The sequence below is a fragment of the Mobula birostris genome, chromosome 9 (assembly GCF_030028105.1).
Source record: "Mobula birostris isolate sMobBir1 chromosome 9, sMobBir1.hap1, whole genome shotgun sequence".
Classification (NCBI taxonomy): Eukaryota; Metazoa; Chordata; class Chondrichthyes; order Myliobatiformes; family Myliobatidae; genus Mobula; species Mobula birostris.
In genome coordinates, this window is record NC_092378.1 from 117,224,777 (window position 1) to 117,251,640 (window position 26,864).

General features: G+C 39.5%; 1 protein-coding gene across 2 annotated transcripts in view; it reads right to left on the reverse strand.

Annotated features, from left to right (window-relative positions):
- Nucleotides 1-26,864, reverse strand: part of rnf216 (ring finger protein 216) — a 206,596-nt gene that overhangs the window by 146,565 nt on the left and 33,167 nt on the right. For both annotated transcript variants that reach the window (XM_072268673.1, XM_072268674.1), the window contains exons 4-12: nucleotides 22,798-23,418; nucleotides 19,782-19,858; nucleotides 18,892-18,982; nucleotides 10,601-10,765; nucleotides 8,501-8,615; nucleotides 5,449-5,588; nucleotides 4,340-4,390; nucleotides 3,270-3,407; nucleotides 556-704 (exon numbers count right to left, since the gene is read on the reverse strand). In XM_072268673.1, coding sequence (XP_072124774.1) covers nucleotides 556-704; nucleotides 3,270-3,407; nucleotides 4,340-4,390; nucleotides 5,449-5,588; nucleotides 8,501-8,615; nucleotides 10,601-10,765; nucleotides 18,892-18,982; nucleotides 19,782-19,858; nucleotides 22,798-23,418 — 1,547 coding nt within the window. The remainder of the gene's footprint in view (nucleotides 1-555; nucleotides 705-3,269; nucleotides 3,408-4,339; nucleotides 4,391-5,448; nucleotides 5,589-8,500; nucleotides 8,616-10,600; nucleotides 10,766-18,891; nucleotides 18,983-19,781; nucleotides 19,859-22,797; nucleotides 23,419-26,864) is intronic.

A 26,864-nucleotide genomic window follows, 5' to 3' on the forward strand; every position in this document is an offset into this window, starting at 1 on the left:
TAGAGACAATGATTTTCATCAACACAAATACATCTCGTAGACTATGCACTGACTCAACTCACAGCATTCTTGCCTACATTAAAAGTTTTTGGAGTCAAAGCTCAAATCAGAAATTTAGGCACAAGAATCTAACATACAGGAAGGGTTGCATCTTTCTGATGCAATGTTAAACCGTGTCCCCATTTATTCTAACACGAAAGATCCAATGGCATTATTGCAAAAATCTGTATTGCTACCTTGATGGTCTTAATCAATAATGAATATTCAAATGTGATAATGTTAAGATAACCCAAGGGGCACACTGTGCACAAATTGATTACCATATTTTCTACAAACCACAGTGACCAGACATCAAATCATGAAAAAGATTGCTTTTTAAAAAATAAAAGATTAAATCAACAATATAATAAGGAGACATTTTAACTAAAAACTTGAGTATAGTATAAGGAGGAATTAGTCACATGCTGCAAAATACAACTTTATATTACAGGCATTTCAATACTGATACAAACTCAATTTGGTTAAAGTGGAGATAATCTATAAACGGACACCAACCGTACAAGTTCATCAGCACAGGCAGTAGCAATCGCCTCCTCTGCTTGACGCTCATAGTATTTGCATAGTATGTTCTCTGGCAATACTTTCTCCAGCTCACCATTGAGGAATGTGCAGGTACAGCAGCTATCCATACAGCTCAGCTGGGACTTCAAACAAAGGAAAGATTGACACAATGGTCAGCCATCTTTGGCTACTGCACATTCAAATGGTTCTTTGATAACAAAGTTTGCATTTACTTACCACATAAAATCAGAGAACTTTTAACAGATGAATTTTTTAAAATCTTAAATGGTTAAATGTAATAATCATTTGAAGTATATTCAAGTATTTTATTCTTAATTCAAAGCTTATACCTCATGGAAAGTCACTTGTACTTTAAAGAAAACAACTCAGCTACCAAAAATGCAGCTTGTTTTTTTTTTAAATTAAAGCTTATTGCTATCAATTCCAATTTCTTCCTTTAATGAATAGACCCTTCTCAGGCTTCCAGCCAGGTACGGATATTGATTTTAACCAACATTTCGATGACAAACTCCACCATCTTCAGCAGGGATGATGCCTGGGCAAGTCTAGTCTGGTGGAATTTACACTCCGCCGTCTGTCCTTCTGATTGATTACTTCTCATCCAATCAGGTTTCTGCTGTCCCACCTTGCTTACAACAGAATTCCAGTTCTTACTTTGAGCCAGACCTTCATCTTTGTTAAAATTCTTTTCCTCCAGTTTTATTTCAGTGGCTTCCTCCACCAGGTGGTCCCAAAAGCCATCAGCACGGCACAGTAGTGTTGTGCCAAAGTCAATACTATGGTCATTGTGAATGCAATGTTCTGCTACCGTCAATTTCTCCAGGACCGGGTTACCCAAACAGATACACCTCCCATGGTCCTTAATGATGGTTTCCACTGTGCATCCCATCTAGCTGATATACACTGTTTCACATTCATAGGGAATACTGTAAACGTCAGCCATCCTGAGTCCCAGGTCATCTTTGACCCGCAATAGCTGTGATTTGAGGGCCAACGGGAAAAACAAACAAAAAAAAAAAAAAGGAAATCTAACAATGAGGAGGAATCCGTTGCTACCATCCGTCTTCCCTATACTTCCACAGTTTCTGGAACTATCCCCAGAAATTCTGAAGAAATGCCGGATTAACACCATCCACAAACCTGTAAGGAAGCCCAAATCGCAGCTTATGCAGATCAAAGATGACCTGGGACTCAGGTCGGTGGGTGTTACAGAATTCCTTGTGAATGCAGTGCACATTTATCAGCCAGATGGGATGCACAGTGGAAACCCGCATCAAGGAGCACAGGAGGTGTATCTGGTTCAATTACACGGAGAAAAATCGGCTGTAGCAGAACACCGCATTCACAATGGCCATAGGATTGACTTTGCTGACATAAAACTACTGTGCCGTGCCAATGGTTTTTGGGACCACCTGGAGGAGGAAGTCACTGAAATAAAACTAAAGGAAAAGAATGTTAGCAAAGACGCTCCAAGTAAGAACTGGAATTCGGTTGTAAACAAGGTGGGACAGCAGAAACTTAATTGGATGAGAACTAATCAATCAGAAAGGACGGACGACAGAGTATAAATACCACCGGACTAGACATGCCCAGACATCATACCTGATGGAAGATGGCAGAGTTAGTCATCGAAATGGTTAAAATTGATACCTGTATCTGGCTGGAAGCCCAAGAAGAGTTTAGTCATCATGTACACAGGAAAGCACTAGATCTTTTCTTCCTTAAATATTCTCCTTCTCAGTCCTAAAGTGCCTGATTTATTATGAAACCCCTTTGCCTTAATAGGTTGTGTTTAAGGTACAGCAAGCATTGATGCTTGACTAATGTCATATTTCCAAGTTTGTTGACATTTATAACAGGGTGCAATGAAATTCTTTGTTTGCATGAAACACAGAGTAAACAGTTTAGAGATACATAGGATTCAGAGTACCCAAGAGGACAACAGTGATTTTTGCTCATGAAGACCAAGTGGTTCAGAACATAGCAGATGGAACTTAATGAGGAAAAATGCGGCATTATGTGTTTTGATCCATTTAACAAAAATACAGTATTTTTTTTTTAAAATGGAGAGATTGGATTGTGTTACTATTCAAAGGGACCCAGGTGCACCTAAACAAACGTCAGAGACCAACATGCAATTGCATTAACTGATTAATAGAGGAACTAAAACTAACCTTTGTTACAAGGGCTAGAGTCAAGAGGAAAAAATACTCACTGCAATTGTATGTGGCCCTGGTAATAATTTGTGTAACTAGGTACTGTATGCAGGTTTGGTATTTTTATTAATGAAAGAATTACTAGATATAGAGGGAGTGCAGCCAAGATTCACTAGACTAGCTCCTGAAATGGTGAATTGTGTGCAAACACCTCCCCCGCTGAAATAAGTAGAATTCCCCACTCCCTCAACTCAGAGTAGTGAACCTTTGGAATTCGCCACTCCAGTGCTTGTGAAAGCTCAGTCATTAGGTTCATTCATAATATTGATTAATAATTTTCATGACATCAATGATTACTGGAATAACACTGGAGAATGCACTAACAAAGATCAGCAATGATCTTAATGATGGTGGAGCAGGCTTGAAAGAGTGGATGGTCCGCACCTGTTCCTCTATAAATTACAACCATGGCTCAGGAATTGCCAATTTATTTATTTATCTTAAAAAAGCATCTCAAAGATCAATTCATACCTTGCCAGCTCCAAACACAGCTTCCTGTGCATATCTCACGAGGCATTCTTTACAAAAGAGATGACCATCACTGCATTGCGTCAACTCCTCAAAGGCAAATTCCCCATAACAGCAGCCACATTCAATCAGCTGTCCATCCTGCAAGCAGGGAAGTCAATTTATTACAGCTTCTATTAATAATGAACAAATACTTAGGGATAAAATTTAAAATTTATTCAGTAATGGGACAATATGGGCAATTTTACAAAGAGCCTGTGAATAATCAAAGACTTCCAATAAATTGTCTGGAACAATTATGATTTTAAGGAAAAATAATGTGAGAAACACTGACTTCCCCTTCCCGCTCAATTTAGAATACTTCAGAGAATTTCTACTGACCACACAAATTACTTTGTTTGCTTTAGGGCACACCTAAAATACAGTTATATCAAAATGCCAGTCTTATTTAACATGCTTGAAATGCCACTTACAATGAAAATTCCAAGTTAAAAGACAAGTTTAAGTGCTGGATATAGCACTACCCACCTATTTTGAGAAAGGACAGCACAAGACCTTGTACAAAACCCATTTTTAGAACTCAGTGAGGAAATTAGCTGAGCTTTCTTTTATGTATCAACATGAAATAGGACGTTCTTGCTGTGCTCACATTAGTTTTCATCAATCCTGCAAAAGGTTCATCAATCCTTCCTTTTCTGACAACAAATTCTAACAGACACACATCAGGCACGTTATTTCCAAATATCTTCTTTTAAATTGCAGTATTTGTGTTTTCTTTTCATTCTAAAGTTTAGCATTTCATTACAACAGTTCAAGACATAATCCAATGTTGGAATGATTCTTCACATACCCACTTTCAAAGTGCAATCCAAAGGGCAGAACAACTCAACTATTTAAAATTCCCTGGTTGCTGAGGAGATGCATCAGTAATTTTAGATGCACAAGTTGAACATTCAGGTGGTTCTCAGCATGAAAGCAGAGCTGCTTATAAATGATTCATGAAGTTTGGTAGAAAGCGAAAGTTCATGATTATGAACAACAAAGCTGCCTTGAAGTGTAGAATTTATACTTGCCTTCTGATATTGTTCTTCATTCATTTGCATAGCAAATTGAAAATCTGCATACTGGAACAGAAAATATAAGGATCTGACAATTAAGTACAAAATACTTCACATTCCAATGCTCTCACCTACAATGTCACACAAATAATCTTAACTCTCTATTAGGATGCGCTTGAGCTCCAATCCTACGTTACCCATCGTGATTTGCAAATAAAATTACGAATACTAAGAATAAATTCATTTCGCCAAATACAACTGGTAACCAAATATGTATTTTGCATATATTTAGTTTGAAAAAAATTCTTAACATATTCTTCAATTCCCCACTCTTACAGGAATCATAAATGTTAAGATATTTAAAATTTTGCCAAAAATATACTACATGAAGAAAACATGAGAATAAGTATGAAATGGATGGGAAGGAATGATTAGTAACAAACATTACGAATACTCAGAGCAAATGCCCATTTTCATTTTATGTTCCACCAACAAATATATCTCTTTGCTGTCAATTTTGAACTACTCTGGTTTTGAAAGCATTCCACCATACTTAAGCTGGAGGTGACAGGGAAAGCACACAAAAATATAACTGATTCAAATTTGTACAAGATTACAGAGTTTAAATTAGACATTTGTACCCAAGGAAAATTGTAGTGATCAAATTAATTTACAAATGGGAAATACATTTAATAAAAATAAATAACTCAAGCAATCACAAACAAGAAAATCTGCAGATGCTGGAAATCTGAGCAACACACACAAAATGCTGGAGGAACTCAGCAGGCCAGGCAACATCTAGGAAAGAGTACAGTCAACGTTTCGGGCTGAATCAAAGGGTTTTGGCCCGAAGAGTCATCTGTACTCTTGTCCTAGAGCTGCCTGGCCTGCCGAGTTCCTCCAGCATTTTGTGTGTATTGCTGAAACATGCAAAACCATTCTTTGTCCAAGATGAAGCCATCACCATATTTATACAAAGAATGCAATGATGATAAATAACTAGCGACATAATTTACTAAAGTCCTCCACAGAACTGATAAAGAAAATTTTTCAGAACATTAATCTGACATTTACAGTCCAAGCATTTCTCCAATTTATACTTTCCTGGTGAACATTTCACTTACCTCTTCCATCTCTTTCATCTTCTGATGGAAGAACTCCAGCTCTTGTCGCACCAGTGGATGAAGGCCATCCTGGTCATATGATCGCCAATGTCGTCTTTTGTTTTCCAGAAAGCGCATCTGTCTCTCTATTTTAAAGGCACCTAAGAAAATGCATTGTACAGTGAGGACAGTTCAAAGTTTATTATCAAGGCACAGTTACTGAACAAAAATCTTTGGCCCCTAGATTTTATTTACAAGTTTTGTCGTAGATGTTTATTTTTTGTCTTCTGTGTTAGTGTCAGTAGACAAGTTTTATATCTCCAAGCATTCATTTTTTCAAATAATTTAATTTTACAGATTAAAGAAAGCAACATATTTAGTAAGAGACTACTTTTAAATAAAAACTTGATTATTTTGTAGGTATATTGCCCAGTCCATGATTAAACAAAGATAACAAACAGAATGCTTACATCAACAGAATGAGTTGAATGAATTACACTGATTAAGTGAAACAGTAACAAGTGGTGAAGGACAACCAAACTAAAAGGCAAGGGTGTGGCAGATGTGACAGTTTAACCTTCAATCATCAATTCTTACACCATGGTAAGAGTGAGCAGAGCAACAAGATGCAAGGTGGTCATCCTGCATCAAAGTCCTTCCCAAGCAGAAATTTTGCAGCAGACAGGAGTTTCGAGATATGCTGTCCAAGCTCTTCTGAAGCATAAAGAAACCAGCAAGGTTTAGGATCAGAAATGCAGTGTTTGGCCAAAGAAACTGGGTGCAGCAGATGCAAGATATATTGAACTAATATCCCTTCTAAATCCAAAATAGTCCAGCACTACTATCAGCTCTGAACTCACAGAAACCACTGGAGCCCAAGTACACCCCTCCACAGTCCAGAGAAGTCTTGTCAGAAGAGGTCTTCATGGAAGAATTGCTGCCAAAAAGTCATTCCTCTGAAGTGGAAACAAAGCCAAGAGATTCGCCTACACACAAAAACACAAGGACTGGGTTGCTGAATAATAGCAGCAAGTGCTCTAGACTGATGAGTTAAAATTTGAAATTCTTGGCTCAAACAGAAGGCAATTCGTCCATAGAGTTGGAGAGCTCTACGTGGATGAGTGTCTGCAGCTAACAGTGAGGCACGGCAGGGGTTCTCTGCAGGTTTGGGGTTGCATTTCTTCAAATGGAGTTGGTGATCTGGTCAGAATTAATGGAATTTTGAATGTCAAGTACAAGCAGATTCTCACCCATCGCACAATGCCATCAGGGAGGCGTCTGATTAGTTCAAACTTCATTCTGCAACAGGACAATGAATCTAAACACAGCCAAGGTCATAAAGAACAAAAGAACAAGGAGTCTTCCCTCCTCCCTCCACTTCGCACAGACTTTCTCTCCCCTCCCCCAGAAAGATCTCAGCCTGAAACATCAATCTCCTTCAGAGATGCTGCCTGGCCTGCTGAGTTCCTCCAGTGTTTTGTGTGTTGCTTGTATGTCCAGCATCTGCAGATTTTCTCATGTTTGTGATTCTGCAACAGATGGTATGATCTCCACAGAGCTCTGATCTCAACATCATTGAGGCAGTCTGGGATTACCTGGAGAGACACAAGTGGGACTGCCAAAATCTGCAGAACATCTGTGACAAGTTCTCCAAGATGCTTGGAACACCCTACCAGCTGATTTTCTTAGAAAAATGCACGAACGTGTACCTAAGAGAAATGATTCAGTTTTAAAAGGCAAAGTGGTCAGACCAAATATTGATTTGATTTAGTTTTTTTAAACTGTTTACTGCTTTAATTTTGATATTTAGAAGTTTGTCATTTTTAAAAAGCATCTTCACTTTGCAGAATTTTTTTGCATGTGCCCAATCTTTTGCACAGTACTGTACACATAATGCAAGATTCTTTTATTTGCAGTTGATTTACAATAGATATGAAACAATGAAAAACTGCACCCAAGACAAACAACCAATGTGCAAAAGACAACCAACTGTGAAAATACAGAAAGAAATAATGAGAACATGAAGAGTCCTTGAAAGTTAGTTCATAGGCTGTGGGAACAGTTCATTGTTGGGAGTGAATGAAGATATCCTCAAGTTCAAGGGCATGATGGTTCACAGGTGGTAACTTCTTAAGGCAATTCCCACATTACAACTGTTGGGTTTACAGAAGTACACCCTTAGGATTTCACAAATCACTGCACAAAAGCTACAGGTATGGAATAAAATTTGCTTTCATTGGATTTGAGGAAAAAACACAAGCCCAACATTTGTTTTCAACTCTCGTTTCATGGCGGATGCACAGATGCTGCACCTTCATGTTATGGTAAATTACAATATGGACTGTCTTCTAGGAAACCAACCCATAACACAAATGTCACCTGGACTTGGTTTTCAGATTTTCATCTTCGTGCAAAGAATCAAATTTTAACATTTGAATGAAATTGAGTGAATCAATATTTAAAATATCTTAAGACACTTAAAACCAGTAGTGGCATTTTAACAGTGGAATTATAAAATTTTGTTTAATTTTAGACTATCTAGCTTCTGATATAGTAGTGTTCTTGGAAGATTTTAAATTTCTAATGAATGGAATATACAGCTGCACAAGAATCATTATGCATAATCAAAGGACACATCTCCCTAGCTACCAGACAATTCTTGCCATGCTATAACAAAATTGTCATCATAGCTTTTTAGCGCCAGAGTTTTGAAAACTCCACAAAGAACATTTGTGCATTTAATTTGAAGCTACTCAGGCAATTCTTCAGCATGACCATCAAAACTTTATTAAAAACATGGTAACTTTTGCAATTTTATAGAAACTACCAGGATGTTAATAATTATGCCTAAATATAAAATACTTTCAGCAGTGTTGTTGTAGTATCTTGAGAGTATTAATCCCATCTGTGTTAATTAAATGAGACATCTTTAAATTATTGAAATAAAAGAGTAAATAGAATCGAGTCATTCCATTTGCTTTACTCATTACCCATGCAAAAGACATTTATCCATTTTTAGATGACCGTACTTACAAAATGGGCACTCCACATTGTGGCAGCTTTTGATTCTCACCTTGTTCAAATTTGAAACTGATTGAATTAGATGAGTTCATTTCTTTTCGCCTGGTCTTTTTCTGACTAGATTGCGGTGAGTTTTCCTGCCATTTCTTAATAGCATCTGATAAGGCCTATAGAATAAACAGCAAAAAAGAAGAAAATGCTAAAGCACCAGAACTGTATCATTTACTCCAGGGGAGGCAAACCTTTCTGACAGCACGTGCCCAAGTTGGTGATAATCTTCTAAAGCAATCATGATAATTTTGAGCAAAGATACTCACTGATTAATGAATTAGTAACAATAATTATGGATGTTAGTAGTCCTGTTGCTTATTTACATGTATTCATTGTTTTATTATTAAAGTAAAACAATAAATATTCAAAATCACTCATCTTTAAAAAGAATTTTAAAAATGACATTGTTTCTAAATAGTTCTGCTATTGTACCATTTACCATCCAAATACCAATATGTACACCAGGCCTGTGAGGATTTCAAAACATATCTAACATCATGTGTTCTTGCAACTCTATCTGGCACCAAGCCAGTGTGAGACACTTCCTGTGAAAAATCTCACTGCTCTGAGGTTGTAAAAATTCATTTGTTGCTTTATTTGGCAGTGAACATAATCATGTTATATCTTTTTATTATGTGTGAAGGGGGTTTAAAGAATCATAGAGCAGCACTAAAAACCTCTTTGCATGTGCCACAGGTTTGCCACCGCTAGTAGTAGGTCAAAAAGAAAAGCAAGTTCATAAATAAGTCACAACTACAACACTTGGTGCCAATACTGCTTTGTGAAGAGTAACAACTTCGGGAAAAAAAAGTTTAATTTCCTGCCCTGCTACTCGAGCTCAGGTTAAAAGCAAATAATTTCATTATTTTTTGAGCAAATAAGAGATAATCTTGACTCCAGCATTACTTACACTTCGCCATTCTTATTCTCACATTTAGGGCAATATACATTTCTATGTGACTCAAACACTGAGGCAATGTCTACTTCAAAATAAAATGCTCCAGAGAGTCATCGTCACAAAACCCAATTTCTCTTTTTTGTTGTTCTGTTTTATTTATTGTTATCTTCCTTTGAATGTATGAACATTTATATATTTAATTTAGGAAAATATCCAACAAATTTTATAGGGATAATCCTACAAAATGTTTACTCTGTTATTGGGAGATATGTTAGAAAGCTTTCTCACAGAGATACATTTCAAGGAGCATCTCAACAGGACTTGAGCTTGAAATAAAAGGCTTAGGATTTTAGCAACCAAAAGCATTTGCACAAGGTGTATTGCTGGATTTTTGTCATCAATGCACAGGAGGCAGAACAGCAGGACTTGGAAGGACTGCAGAGCTGAGGATGGGTGTCAGACATTGCCAATTACTTCAGCTCCTTCTATCTTCATCTGACAACCTTGCAGATCACTTTTGTTAGTGATCAAAAACAATAAACAAAGCTTTTATTTCCCTCACTCTAACTGGTCTGATTATTGCCCTATTTCAATACCTCAGATGAGATCAGCTAACTCAGCACAGAAATGTTGCTGGAATCTTTCAGGAGTACGCAGTTCATCTTCTAATTGTAGGTACTAAAACCACAATAGAAATGTTACTGTCAAACAAATGTCCCGCGTTTCCTAGTAATGTGTCAAAAGTAAACTTTGTTTTTATTCAACCTATGTGCTACCAGTGAAGTATCCACAAAACTGACTAACAAAATAATCAGCTCTACTTTCAAACAGCATTTTTAGTGCCCACAGAAGAAATAAATATGCATAACAATTTACATAAGACTTGGTACAAATCAAAAGTGAATCAAAGCTAAAGTCTTACTGTTTATTTTGATTCATTGAACTGGTAGATAAACTGCAAATTTCAATTTCCAGTCCATGTTATCAGAAACCAGTATTTCTGATCTTGCCCTATAGTTCACATTAACAGAATGTTCTACAATCCTCAATCACTAAGTTTCATCTGCTTGACATATACCTTGAGTGCAAGAATTGTACAATTAGCCAACAATACAAAACCCTGGAGCAAATTTTAGAAATACTCATTCAAACAATAATAAACTAAACCAAAAAACAGTGAAAACTGTCACTCAAGACACAAACCTTGCGGGTGATTGCATAGTGTCCCCTGAGCTCATGTAAAGCCCATTTGATATCTTGACTGTTGAGCATTTTGAAATCTGCCATGAGGAGGTCAGAAGCCTGAAGAAAACATTGCTGGTTTACAGGTGCAAGCTTTGAGAAGTCAAAGAAATCGATCTTGGGTTTCTGTTTAACAGAAAATATATACCATTTATTATAAATTTATCAGCTACCTTGGGAAAACAGACACAAATAACATATTAATTATTTTTGTAGGCATGAGCCAAGTTTTTTTTGCTACTGTCATCGAGTATGCATCAGGGAGAATGCTTGTGAATGTCTGTGTTATAAGAATGCATATTTATGAATACGCATATTTATCTCCAAATCATAAGGTGATAAACCCAAATCCCACTTTTGACTTATGAGCACTAAAATCTAGGCCGACACTTGGATTAGGGGTGCTATATTTTGCATGAGACGTTAAAGCAAGAATTTGCTTACCCTCCCAAGTACTTACATAATACACATACTTTGACTAAGAGTAGGAATACCAATAATTAGCTCTCAAGCAATACAAAACAGACTATCTGGTCATTACACAAATAAGAACTGGCGTGTGGATGCTTTAGCAATGGCATCCCATTGTTCACCACTGATTGGGTTTACTTTTGTGAAGTGCAAACCGTCTTAAATACAGAGGGAGTTCACTACAATTGTGCTGGCAGCTGTATACATTCCCAGCCCTCTGCAACACCAATGACTTTCAAACAAAACACCCAGATAGTTTCTTCACTATTGCAGGTGATTTTAACCACACGAGCCTAAAGATAGTCCTGCCCAAATTTCACCAGCATGCTGATTTTGCTACCAGAGGTGAAAATACACTAGACCTGGTTTACAATAACATACCAGATGCATACAAAGTAGTCCCTCAAACCCACATTGGACTCTCAGATCACTTATTTGTAATGCCAAATCCAGCATACAAACCGTGATCAAACGGGTCAAACCGGTTCTAAAGGTGGTGAAAACCTGGCCTGAGGGTGCAATCTTTGTACTGCAGGACTGCTTTGATAATACTAACTGGAGAATGTTCAGAGAGTCTGCTACCAATGGCAAACATGTAAACATCAAGGAATACGAGGGGTGATTGATAAGTTCGTGGTCTAAGGTAGGAGAAGATGATGAGTTATTAACTTCAAACTTTCTGCATTTGCACTCAAAGAGTTACATAGAAACATAGAAAATAGGTGCAGGAGTAGGCCATTCAGCCCTTTGAGCCTGCACCGCCATTCAGTACGATAATGGCTGATCATCCAACTCAGAACCCAATACCTGCCTTCTCTCCATACCCCCTAATCCCTTTAGCCACAAGGGCCTTATCTAACTCCCTCTTAAATATAGAGAATGAACTGGCCTCAGCTGTTTCCTGTAGCAGAGAATTCCACAGATTCACCACTCTGTGTGAAGAAGCATTTCCTCATCTCGGTCCTAAAAGGCTTCTCCTTTATCCTCAAACCGTGACCCCTCGTTCTGGACTTCTCCAACATCGGGAACAATCTTCCTGCATCTAGCCTGTCCAATCCCTTTAGAATTTTTATACGTTTCAGTCAGATCCCCCCCTCAATCTTCTAAATTCCAGAGACTATAGGCCTAGTCAATCCAGTCTTTCATCATATGAAAGTCCTGCCATCCCAGGAATCAATCTGGTGAACCTTCTTTGTACCCCTCTATGGCAAGAACATCTTTCCTCAGATTAGGGGACCAAAACTGTACACAACACTCCAGGTGTGGTCTCACTAAGGCCTTGTACAACTGCAGTAGTACCTCCCTGCTCCTGTACTCGAATCCTCTTGCTATGAATGCCAGCATACCATTTGCCTTTTTCACCGCCTGCTGTACCTGCATGCCCACTTTCAATGACTGGTGTACAATGACACCCAGGTCTTGTTGCACCTCCCCTTTTCCTAATCGACCACCATTCAGATAATAATCTGTTTTTCCTGTTCTTGCCACTTAAGTGGATAACCTCACATTTATCCACATTAAATTGCATCTGCCATTAATTTGCCCACTCACCCAACCAATCCAAGTCACCCTGCATCCTCTTAGCATCCTCCTCACAGTTAACGCTGCCGCCCAGCTTCGTGTCATCCGCAAACTTGGAGATGCTGCATTTAATTCCCTCATCCAAGTTATTAATATATATCGTAAACAACTGGGGTCCCAGCACTGAGCCTTGCGGTACCCCACTAGTCACTGCCTGCCATTCTGAAAATGTCCCATTTATTCCCACTCTTTGCTTCCTGTCTGCCAACCAATTCTCTATCCACATCAATACCATACCCCCAATACCGTGTGCTTTAAGTTTGCACATTAATCTCCTCTGTGGGACCTTGTCAAAAGCCTTTTGAAAATCCAAATATACCACATCCGCTGGTTCTCCCCTATCCACTCTACTAGTTACGTCCTCAAAAAATTCTATGAGATTCGTCAGACATGATTTTCCTTTCACAAATCCATGCTGACTTTGTCCGATGATTTCACCACTTTCCAAATGTACTGTTATCACATCTTTGATAACTGACTCTAGCATTTTCCCCACCACCGATGTCAGGCTTACCAGTCTATAATTCCCCAGTTTCTCTCTCCCTCCTTTTTTAAAAAGCGGGGTTACATTAGTCACCCTCCAATCCTCAGGAACTAGTCCAGAATCTAAAGAGTTTTGAAAAATTATCACTAATGCATCCACAATTTCTTGGGCTATTTCCTTAAGCACTCTGGGATGCAGATCCTCTGGCCCTGGGGATTTATCTGCCTTTAATCTCTTCAATTTACCTAACACCACTTCCCTATTAACATGTATTTCCCTCAGTTCCTCCATCTCACTAGATCCTCTGTCCCCTACTATTTCCAGAAGATTATTTATGTCCTCCTTAGTGAAGACAGAATCAAAGTAGTTATTCAATTGGTCTGCCATGCCCTTGTTCCCCATGATCAATTCACCTGTTTCTGACCGTAAGGGACCTACATTTGTCTTAACCAATTTTTTTCTTTTCACATGTCTATGAAAGCTTTTACAGTCAGTTTTTATGTTCCCTGCCAGCTTTCTCTCAATCTTTTTTCCTCTTTCCTAATTAAGCCCTTTGTCCTCCTCTGCTGGACTCTGAATTTCTCCCAGTCCTCAGGTGTGCCACTTTTTCTGGCTAATTTGTATGTTTCTTCTTTGGAGTTGATACTATCCCTAATTTCCCTTGTCAGCCACGGGTGCACTACCTTCCCTGGTTTATTCTTTTGCCAAACTGGGATGAACAATTATTGTAGTTCATCCGTGCGATCTTTAAATGCTTGCCATTGCATATCCACCGTCAACCCTTTAAGTATCATTTGCCAGTCTATCTTAGCTAATTAATGTCTCATACCTTCAAAGTTACTCTCCTTTGTTTCTGAATTAACTATATCTCTCTCTCTCAATCTTAATGAAGAATTCCACCATATTATGGTCACTCTTATCCAAGGGGCCTCGCACGACAAGATTGCCAACTAACCCTTCCTCATTGCTCAATACCCAGTCCAGAATGGCCTGCTCCCTAGTTGGTTCCTCAACATGTTGGTTCAGAAAACTATCCTGCATACATTCCAAGAAATCCTCTTCCTCAGCACCCTTATCAATTTGGTTCACCCAATCTACATGTAGATTGAAGTCACCCATATAACTGCTGTTCCTTTATTGCACGCATGTCTAATTTCCTGTTTAATACCATCCCCAACCTCACTACTACTGTTAGGTGGCCTGTACACAACCCCCACCAGCGTTTTCTGCCCCTTAGTGTTATGCAGCTCTACCCATATTGATTCCACATCCTCCCGGCTAATGTCCTTCCTTTCTATAGTGTTAATCTCCTCTCTAACCAGCAATGACACCCCACCTCCTTTTCTTTCATGTCTATCCCTCCTGAATATTGAATATCCTTGAATGTTGAGCTCCCATCCTTGGTCACCCTGGAGCCATGTCTCTGTGATCCCAACTATATCATATTCATTAATAACTATCTGCACATTCAATTCATCCACCTTGTTACGAATGCTCCTTGCATTGACACACAAAGCCTTCAGACTTGCTTTTACAACACTCTTAGCCCTTATACAATTATGTTGAAAAGTGGCCATTTTTGATTTTTGCCCTGGATTTGCCAGCCTGCCAGTTTTACTTTTCACCTTACTGCTTTTTGCTTCTACCCTCATTTTACACCCCTCTGTCTCTCTGCACTTGTTCCCTTCCCCTGCCACATTAGTTTAAATCCTCCTGAACAACATTAGCAAACATTCCCCCTAGGACATTGGTTCCAATCCAGCCCAGGTGCAGACCATCCTGTTTGTACCAATCTCATCTCTTCCAGAACTAGTTCCAATGCCCCAGAAATTTGAATCCCTCCCCCTTGCACCATTTTTCAAGCCACATATTCATCTGAAATATCCTCCTATTTCTACTCTGACTAGCACGTGGCACTGATAGTAATCCAGAGATTATTACCTTTGTGGTCCTACTTTTTAGTTTATCTCCTAACTCCCTAAATTCACCTTGTAGGACTTCATCCCATTTTCTACCTATATCATTGGTACTTATGTGCACCACGACCACTGGCTGTTCACCCTTCCACTCCAGAATGTCCTGCAGCCGCTCAGAGACATCCTTGACCCTTGCACCAGGGAGGCAACATACCCTCCTGGAGAAACTCCCATCTATTCCCCTTACAATCGAATCCCCTATCGCTATAGCTCTCCCACTCCTTTTCCTTCCCTCCTGTGCCGCAGAGCCACCCATGGTGCCATGAACTTGGCTGCTGCTGCCTTCCCCTGATGAGACATATCCCCCAACAGTATCCAAAACAGTATATCTGTTTAGGAGGGAGATGACCTCAGGGGACTCCTGCACTACCTGCCTACTGTTACGCTGTTTAGTGGCCACCCATTCTCTTTCTGCCTGTGTAGCCTTTACCTATGGTGTAGCCAACTCACTGAACGTGCTTATTCACGACTTTCTCAGCATCGCGGATGCTCCAGTACGAATCCAATCGCAGCTCCAACTGCTCAATGCAGTCTGCCAGAAGCTGCAACTGGACACATTTCCTGCACACATAGTCGTCAGGAACACCGGAAGTATCCCCTGATTTCCCACATGCTGCAGGAGGAAAAAACCACAGGGCCGATCTCAGCTGTCATGACCTACCCAATACGCTACAGCCTCGCCACCTTCCTTGCTTCAAATAAAATACCACTGCAGACCGTTCTCCTTTTAAAGGAACTTACCCAGCCTTACCTCACTGGGAGTGAAGCTCGTCCTCTGTCTCTGCTCAGCGAAGCCCCTTGAGACAAAGCCTTCCTACTCTGTCTCCCTCTACTCCGTCGCGCGCTCTGTCAAACTGCTCTCTTTCAAATACTCCCGCTGCCTCATGGACTGACTTGCACGCGCTTGCACAGTCCTGTCCCAATCAACTGCCGAGAAAAATGGCCGACTCCCACAAACTGTTGAACTGCACGTGCATGTGACAAGAGCTGTACAACTCATTTCCTTCTACTGGAGGCCAGGAACTTATCAATCACCCCTGCTGTGGACCACCTGAAGGTCTAAAATGCTCTTGTTACATGCACATGCAGTTCAACTCTGAATGATAATGCAGAACGTTTGAAGTTAATAGCTCATCTCTTTCTACCTTAGGCCACGAACTTATCATTCACCTGTGCTGTGGACACTTTCTGAAGGTCCAAGATCCGTATGCTCCATGACCGCTGGACTAAGTGTGTAAATGTACTTTACTTTATACTTTGTTACCAAACAAATGTAGGAGGGGACTATGTTGAAAAATAAATGTGCTAGGTTTTCTAAGATTGACTCCATCTACCTTAGGCCACCGACTTATCAATCACCCCTCGTATGTTGATTCTGTGACCTGTTACATACAGAACTGTACTGAGGACGTTACCATCACGAAACACATCTGGGTGAGGACAAATCAGAGGCCACAGCTTACTGCAGAGCTCTGTGCCAGGCTGAGTGATCATGCTGTTTTTAGATCAGAAGATGCCACGTCTCTCAGGGAAGCAAGAACTGTGCTTTCCTGCTCCATCAGGAAGGCGAAATCGGAGCATTCTCAGAAAAATTATAGTCACTTCTGTGATACCAGAGACACGAGGAGCACGTAGCAGAGAATTCAGAGGATTACGGATTGCATGTCAGTGACTAGGATGCTTCACTCCAAGGAGCTGAATGTCTTCTATGCCCAGTTTGACACGCAGAACTGGCAAAGAAGGACTCCTTCCCCCATGGAAGCAGACACTGTCTGGCTGAAGCAGAGGTGAGAAAGACCCTGGCCAGAGTCAATCCACACAAAGCTGCGGGATCCAAATAATATACCAGATCAGATTCTAAAAAACTGCACAACCCAGCTGACGGAAGTGATGATGGATATATTTAAAATCTCTCTGGAGCAATCCATTGTCCCCTCAGTTTTCAAGGAAGCGACCATCATTCCTGTGCGAAAGGTGGTGACGGTATTCTGCCTATATGACTATCGCCCAGTAGCATTAACATCAACCATCATGATGTGGATGGTCATGGAACCTATTAAAGACCTTCTCCCAGCTACGCTGGACCTTTTCCAGTTAGTTTATCACTCAAATCGATCCACTGATGAAGCAATAGCCTCTACCCTCCACTCTGTCCTGTCTCATCTGGAAAATGGTATCTCATTTGCCAGACCAGTGTTTATAGACTTCAGTTTGGCGTTCAACACCATCATACCCAATAAACTGGTGGGGAAAACGGTCCTTGCTGGGTCTCAACACCTCCCTCTACAATTGGATACTAGACTTCTTAACAGTGGGCAGCAACATCTCGTCCCATTATGCTGGGCACTGGCGCTCCCCAAGGCTGTGTGCTCAGCCCGCTGCTGTTCACACAGCTGATGCATGATTGTGTCGCAGGATCCAAATCAAACCAGGTCATCAAGTTTGCAGGTGACACAACAGTAGTTGGCCTCACCAAGAACAATGATCAGACTGAGTATAGAGAGGAAGTAGAGTGGCTGATGGATTGGTGTGAGAAGAACAACCCAAGCCTGAACGGGAAGATAAAGGAAATCATTGTGGACTTCAGGAAGGTGCAAAGAAACACCCCCCTCTGCGAATACATGACTCCGCCACAGAGAGAGTCAAGTGCACCAAGTTTCTGGGAATTCACATCAAACTCACCTGGTCCCTTAATATCACTTCTCTGAACAAGGCAGCACAGCAGTGCCTCCACTTCCTAAGATTGAGGTAAACAAGGCTCCCATCCCCCATTTTAATGACGTTTTACAGGAGTACCTTTGAGAGCATTCTAACAAGTTGCATCTCCATCTGGTATTGGAGCAATCAACTATCAGACCAGAAGTCCCTACAAAGGACTGCAAGAAAAGCAGAGGAGATCACAGGGACTATCCAGCAGGGACACTTATCAGGAATGCTGCACATGCAGGGCACTTAGTATTATCAAGGACCCCACCCATCCATCCAGCATCCACTTGACTTTCTACCAGCAGGCAGGAGAATACGATGCACAAAAACAAGAACGGTCAGGATGTGAAACAGTTTCTTCCCACACACCACATAGACACAAAATGCTGGAGGAACTCAGGAAGGCCAGGTCATTAGGCTTCTGAACTCCCAGCTGCATCATATTCAACATCTCACTGGTTAATCTATTCCGTACCTTACAATATTTAATATTAATGCACTTTAGTTTGTTACTTATGTTCATTTCATCTGAAGATTTTATCCATACCTTTAAGTTATCGTGTGTTATGTTTTATACCCTGGTTCAAAGAAACATTCTCATTTCTATACACAATAAAGATTTATGTAGTTAAATGACAATAAACTTCACTTGACTTATCACATTATGCTGTTTATGGAGGTACAAACAGACTCCAGATTTATACAACGCAAAAACCAGACAATTAAAAAGTATTTAATTGGCTGTTTTGGGATTTCCTTGGGTCAGAAAAGTGGCTATGTCGATGCAGGCCTTTCTTATATTAACTCAAAACCAAGTATTATTAAAAGAAATGACATAACAGAAAAATTATAGCCAAAAATACACATTTCCAAACTCTATGAAAAAGATTCTGTTCTCTTAATCAGAATAAACTAACTAGGTGGCATCTCTCCCAACTCCAGAAGGCATAGTACCAAAGCGAAACTTGGCTAGCATCCTGGTAACTGGAGAAAAGAGATATTCCTTATCAACTGCCAATAATAAGCCAAGTTACCTCTTCATTACTTTCAAGCAAACTGCTGTTGTGTGTGAAAATTAAACTTTTCTTCGGATAATCAGGATTTTCTAGGAGATGGTTACACAAGCTGAAAACAAGAATGAAATGTTGGTAGTTTTATATACATAAAATTGCATACATTTTAGAAGAACAGGAGCCTCGATTCTATTCTATTACGGATCCTTGTTACTCAATGTACAAAAAGGAAAGGACGTTTCTGCATCTCATGGAATCACAAGAAAATTCAGTGATAGCCAACTATACCTTTGCTAAAAGTCGTTCCCTTGAGATATCTTACCTGTCCCTAACCAAAGCGCTGGTTAGGAATCATCTACTGTTTGACTAAGGTGTTATTCCACATCCTCACTTCAGTTTTAGCTCACCTTCTCTAAATGGTTATGAATAACATTACATTTCAGGGAATCTCAAACGTAAAACCAGAAGCCTCTAATAAAACTAATGAAGATGAATCACTGAAGTGGTAGTAATCCATCCACACCTAATATTAATTTAAGTTTCTCGAAAAGGATTTCAACAGAAATATATTTTGAAAAAGGATTGAGTGAGACAAGTCTCATGCCGAGTATCTGAAGTTAAACAAGAGCGGAATTTCCCCTTCATTCTCACAACGGAGTTTTGAACAAACAACATTGTTGCTAAGTTACTACTTTTTTCTAACAATTTCTAGCTTAGTTCGTTATTCTGTATATTCTTTGTAACACATTGATTCTGTTCAAGTCACTTAAGTAGTTTTAGCGGTGAGCTACCAGAGTAGAAACAGGACGGACTGGCTAAGTTTTCAGTGCTACATATGCTCACTGTCAATGAACCATAAAGCTAAATATTATGCTTTGTTCATCATTATGACACAGAAATAATATACTTACACATTTAAATCCCAGATCTCATGTGTTGTAATCAGCTCTTCAACAAACTGTTCTTCTATTTCAGGAAACAGATTCACCTGCAAGAAAAATTCAAGTTTAATTAAAATTGGACTTAAAATGCCAAAATAAAGACAATTAACATGAAGAACTCATCTGCCTGAAAACAAATACAACTTTAATTGTTCAGTGACTAAGAGAAATGCTGTCTTTACTCGATTCCTGGTACTGAAATTTTTGAATAGGCTACTTACAGTTTGACATTTATAAAGAGAAATGACCCAAGGAAAAGGTACATTTTATAGATGTGCACATATAAAGTCATTAGGGGTATAAATAAGGAAAGTGCAGACAGTCCTTTTCCCTCAGGGTTGAGGAATCAAGCACTAGAGGACATAGGTTTATGGTGAAGGACGAAATTTAGTAGGAACCCAGGGGGTTACCACATTGTCGTAGCTCCAAGTACTGATCATGCTCATAGAGATAAGAGTATGATCTCTATGACCCTTGCTCCTGTTACATCATGTTTTAAAGTCAACACGTTTCAACCCATCAAACTGACTGCATATCCTTCCCTCAGTCTTTCCACACATTTCATCTACCTTTGCATTAACTGTTCCATCATCTGACCCATCACTCCGGTTCCCATCTCCCTGCCAACCTAGTTTAAACCCATAACAGATCTACCAAACCTGCCCACAAATTGGTTTCATATGGAACAAGTTGAAACTTTGGCTCCTTGAGCTCATGTTTACTTTTGTACAGGTCATACCTTCCCCAAAAGAGATCCCATTGAAGCACAAATCTGAAACACTACCTCCTGCATCAACTCTTCAGCCACACATTTATCTGCATATCATATTCTTACCCTCCTGTGAGTGACACAGGGAGCAACGCAGAGATTACTACCCTCAATCCCTTTTCCTAGCTACTATAGGAGCCACGTATCTGTTTTGTATCTGCATTATATTTTATGTTGCCCATTTATTATATTGACTATGGTAGTCAGTCATGTGGGTGGGGCGTAGTAAAGCGAAGAGTTTAGTTACATATTCATGCTCTGTCTTTGGTTGGTTAGAGTTCGAGACAACTGGGTGTGATATCTTTTTGTTGACCACTATATTTTAAAATCGCTTAACTTCACTTAAATTTTGTTCAATTACACTTAATACCATTAGCTTTAGTTTCATTAGTCTTATAGCTTCAAAATAGTTTGTTTTGATAATTTCTTAATAAAGGATCAAAATATTTCTTCAACTTTGAACATCATGATTATTATTCTTTCTAAAAGCACACTCCCCACACTTGGTCTCTAACAGAAGTGTTGGTTTAAGCAGCTGACACAGGTACCAATACATGCACAACTTTTGGCTGCTGACCCTCCCCCCTTAGGAATGCTGTGCACCCAGTCAGAGATGTGCCTGACCCTAGAGGTGTCCCCAACTTCCCACATCATGAAAGAGGAGCACACCATTGCCCCTGGGTTCCATTCTTGAGATCTACCAGTGAAAAAATAAGGAAGAAAAACAAACTTGCCAGAAACTCACTATAGATTCCACCTCTATTCAATGGTTCCCACTTTTGCTCCTCTCCATTTTCAATCTCCCTCCTTCTTAAAAATGTGGGTTACATTTGTACTGTCTGGAATCAATGGAATTTTGGACAGTATCAACTAACACATCCAGCATTGTAGATGCCACCTCTTTAAACATTAAGACACATTAAGACATGTGTCTTGGAGCTTCATTGCTTTTTGATTCAATTTCTCCATTCTTTTATAAACTGCCATTATTTCAGTTGCTCATTCAAGTTTGACCTGTAGTCTTAACTCACTTTCAGACAGCTTTCTCTACATTCTTTTGAGCTGACAGACACAAGATATCTGGTTCTCTGCAATTCCAGTTTCTCTAATATAATTAAATACAAAAATCAGGATGAGGAATCCCAGGCAGGGTCCACACTGGGTAGGTTTAGAGCTTGGTACTGTTGGGGCTAATGGGGCAGCTACCTGCAAGTACAGTACACACTTTAGATCTTCAGTGGCCCACACTGAAAGACGTTCATTAGCTATCCTCAAATCACACTCAATGTTTAAGCCAAGTTCTACTTTCCAAAACGCTTCAAAAAGTATCCTTTAAAATTAAAATTAAACTGAGCAAGGGGTACCAAAGGGTAGGGAGTAATGCCAAACATTTTTAAGTAACTGATTCAACTAGATACCATGTTTTCAACAATGCTGAAGCTCTTTTAAAGTTTTGTTGAGCATGATGGATTGAATGGTGTCTACACTCAGTGGTCACTTTATTAAGTGCCAGAGTGGAATCAGGTGTGGTCTTCTGCCGCAGCCCACTCACTTCTAGGTTCAAAGTACTGTGCGCTCAAATGTTCTCTGCACACCACCATTGTAATGCATGATTATTTGAGTTACTGTCACCTTGAACCAGTCTGCCCATTCTCCTCTGGCCTCACTCATTAACAAGGTGTTTTTGCCCACAGGGTTGACGCCCACTTGATGTTTTTGGTTCTATGCATCATTCCCTGTAATCTCTAGAGCAGGGGTTCCCAACCTTTATTTTAGTGCCATGGACCCCAGGTTGGGAACGCCTCCTCTAGAGACTTGTGTCAGTCAGTCAGTAAGTACATAAGTCAGTACTTGTAAGTATTTGTTGATCAGCTTAGACTCAGTGGGCCCAGGGACCTGGAAATGTGTTGATCTCACTATGACTGAGGAAAGGTTAAAATCTACCCTCAAGAAAATTCAGCAAACACCCTTATGAAGATTTCTTGACAGTACTTTATCACACTTTAAAAGTATTAGGTTTTGCAGTCACATTTCAAGTTTGATTTGCTGTGTCCTGAAATACAGATAGTGCTTTAGTAGAAAGGCGAAAAATCATTGCATAGAGGTGTGATTGTTCCATAGTAAACCAACTACAACTTGTGAAAGAGTTTAAATGTTCACTATACTCTTAAACTAAATAAGCTAGAAAAGACTCATTAAAAGATCAGAAGAACTTACCGTTTCTTTCACTAGTGACCTTAAGAGTTCATTGCCTTCTCCAGCAGCATCCTCAAGGTTTTCCAAATCCATTATTATATTATCCAGTTCATCTTCCCTCTGCTGTTCTTGCACAATTGGATCATTAGCAATTGGCTGAATCTCTTCTCCGGCAGCTTCCTGCACAACATCTGGCTGAGGCAACACAGGATCTTGGTCTGCCACCAAGTTCACTTGTGCTTCCTCCTGCTCTACTTCCACTGTCTTTGCTGCTGAGTGAAGTGGCATGTCCAGTAGTTCTAATTCATTTGTTTCCCTAATTGGAAGCTCACTGGGACCAGCAACTGCTCCAGGATCTACCCCATTTTGTTCATTATTTTTCTGCCCAAGGTGATGCTCTGCAGCTAGGGCAGCCTCCACATCTCTGGCTGGCTGAGGACAAGTTGCATCTGGTTCTGCTCGAGCCCCAATATCTGGCACAACCACATGCTGTTTATGCGGCGTCACAATGATACAGTTCTGTTCCTCATGTAAGTTTCCATTAGCTCCCTGGTTTTTTGTAGGGTGATCTCTCTGTTGAACTTTCTGCCATTCAGATGCAGGCTGGATGATGATAGGTGGTCGGATTTGTCTCACTGGTGTCTGAAAGACATTTGACAGGTGAGTAAGAGTAATTCAAGAATGACAACAACCAAACTTTGCACAAAAAACAAAAAAGGCAAAAATCTTCTTTTGAGATACTCCTAGATTGCTTATAATAGAAATTCCCACTAAAATTGGAGTAGCAGAGTGGGAGAAAGCCCACAGAAATTACAGGCTGAAATCTTTTGTTCCTTGCAAGCAAAATACAACAGAACATCTAGTTTTATCCTGATGCAATATCCTACAATGTGTAAAAAACAGCAAATGTTGGAAATTATCAGGTCAGGGAGAATCTGTAAAGAAAGGCAACATAAGTGGCCTTTGTTCATAACTGCAACACCTGAATTCCATTAATTTATTTCCCTCAATGATCTTTCCCAAAAGAATCCAGTAATCTCAAATATGAAAGATTCAATCTTTCTCGCAGCCACTCTTTTGGGTATGTTCCTAATTTTTTAAAGACCATGAATGAACATTACCCAATTTCAATGTGAATGGATCAGCTCTTAATATGAAATAATGCTCTTGTTCCAGATTCAGACAAACAGATTCATCAACCACATTAAATCCATTTACCACTGTTAATATCTCTGCATTTACCACTATAAATACCTTGGCTAGATTACCACTCAGTTTTCATACTCCATCTAAGCCTACCAGAACTCTGATTCAACTTTTTAAATCTCAACGTCAATAATGAAACAGCAATCCACATTTCCCAAAATGAAAATAGAATACTGCTCTTAAGAACTCAAAGCAGCACCTAGATGTGCTCTGGCAAAGGCTCCTTTGAAGTGGAAGGACTGCTTCACCATCACGCTAAACCTATTGGTTTTTATACTGCCATCAGCTTTCAGTAATCCGACTATACAGACACCCTAACCAGCTTGAGCATACACATTTTTAACTCTGCAACCATTCCAAAATTTGCCAATTTGTCCTAATTTCTAGCTGCCAGTCTTTTGGGCAAGTTACTTTAAATCCTTTGATAATTTCCACTTTCATCAACACCACACTTCCTAATTTGGTATTATCTGAAAATATGAATGTACAATTCTATTTTCAATTTTACGTTCACTTCTCAGTCATCTTTGCTTAAATACGGTTTCCTCAATTCTCAGCAATGCAACATAGCTTTATATCCCAGGGTACTTCACAGGTGTGTAACCTACTACAAGATATTTAAGCAGTGAACAAAATTCGGAGAAAATGTCCTTAGTATACTGGATGGGCCAAATGGCTTAATTCTGCTTCTGTATCTTACGGTCTTATGTACGCTAGTTTTGGAAGATATTCCACATGGCTTGCATCCAGCATCTGAAAATGAACATAATGTTTTCTTCGGAAGGGATGACCAAATAGAAGGAAATACAGAAAGGAGTGGCAGGTAAGAACAAGGCAACAGTGGGCAGCATGGGAAGGGTGTGGAAGAAAGGCTGACAAGGTCATTGGTGACTAAAAAAGTTGACGTGCATATCTTCTACACTTTGAAACTAAGAATCTGTGCAGTCAATATACAAAATCTTACGTTCTGGTCATATTACATTAACCGTGAAGACTGTCCAATATAGGTCTCTCTAGAAGCTAATTCTGTTATGAAATTTTCTATTATCTCTCTTCTTGGATCCTCACTTCCTTTATCTTTAAATAAATTAACTGACAATTTGGTAGTTAAGCACACTCTGAGGATCTGGCTACACTTCAGAAAATACTTTGGTTTATTGAGATTTTCTCTCTCTAGTCCCATTTTTTCTAATTGTTTTTTTTAAAAAACCTTCTATGACTGATGTATTTTTTTAAAGAATGGAATAGATTGGGTATTAAATACTTCAAAGATTTTCTTGTTGGAGGGAGTCTTTCTTTTGTGCAATTGTCATTTAAATATAACTTACCAAATACCCACTTTTTTTGATACCTACAGCTTAGAGACTTTCTGCGATCTCAATTACATACATTTCCTCTGAGTCCTGATAAGAACTTAATAGATGTAGTTTTTAAATTTGAAACCTTTTCATAATGGCTCAATATCCAATACAGGTGTCCCCCACTTTTCAAATGTTCCCTTTACGAAACCTCACTGTTATGAAAGATCTACATTCGTACCCTGTTTTCGCTAACAGAAGGTTTTTTCACTGTTACGAGAAAAGCAATGTGCGAAAAATGGCGGCGCGCGCCCCGAGCAGCCAAGCTCCTTCCCCGGAAGTGCATTCTAGCCGCCATTGCTCAAACACATGCTTTATCTCGATTTATTTTGTGCATCCATTAGCACGATGAGTTCTAAAGTATCGGAAAAGCCTAAAAGAGCTCGTAAGGGTGTTACACTTAGCGTAAAACTAGACATAATTAAGCATTTCGATCGTGGTGAACGAAGTAAGGACATTGTCCGGCGTTGAACTTGCCTGCATCCACCATTCGCACTATTTATACGCGGAGAGAAAAAACATTGAAAGCTGTCGATGTTACTGTTGGTTCTGCTCGTAGCAAAGTGGTCTCTCTTAGTCAGCATCCAGTAATGAATAAAATGGAAAGTCTATTGCTTGAGTGAATTGATGGGTGTACAAAACATGGTGTTCCTTTAAGTTATCTTATACTTAGGAAGAAATCAGTCAGTCTTTTTAATAAGCTGAAACAGAAAGCACTGGCCGATGGTGATGAAAGTATTGCGAAAGTGGAATTTAAAGGTAGTCACGGGTGGTTTGATCGGTTTCTGAGGCGAGGGCAGCTTCATAGTTTAACGTTTACTGGAGAGAGTGCTTCGGCTGATACTGAAACTGCCGAAAAGTTCCCAGCAGAGCTGAAGAAAATAATTACAGAAAGTGGTTATTCGTATAAGCAAGTGTTTAACCGTGATGAAACTGCAATTTATTGGAAAAAATTATCAAGTAAGACATTTATTTCGAAAGAAGAAAAACAGGCTAAGGGACACAAGGCATCGAAGGACAGGTTTACCCTAATGCCTATTATTAACACCACTAAGCCTCTACTAGTGTACCATTCAGAAAATCCGAGGGCACTTAAAGGCGTTGATAAGAAAACACTTCCAGTTGTGTTCCGTTCACATCCAAGCAGTTGGAACACCCAAGTGCTTTTTTCTGAGTAAGAGCAGATACGTTAGTCCTATTGTTGAAAAATACTGTAGAGAAAATAACCTCGATAATAGGTGTCTTGTGATTGTCGATAATTGTGCTGCTCATCTGCCTGCCATTACCGAGTATGGCAGTAACATTCGTGTTGCGTTCTTACCGCCAAATACGACATCGTTGCTGCAGCCGTGTGATCAAGGCCTAATAGCCACAATTAAGGCTTACTATACGCAAAATGTGATGCGTTTTATTGTAAGTGCTATTGACAGAGAGGGCAACTCCAAAGCATCTTTGCGAGAGATCTGGAAAGACTACAATATAAAACTGGCAATCGCCAACATTGGACATGCTCTCGATAGGCTA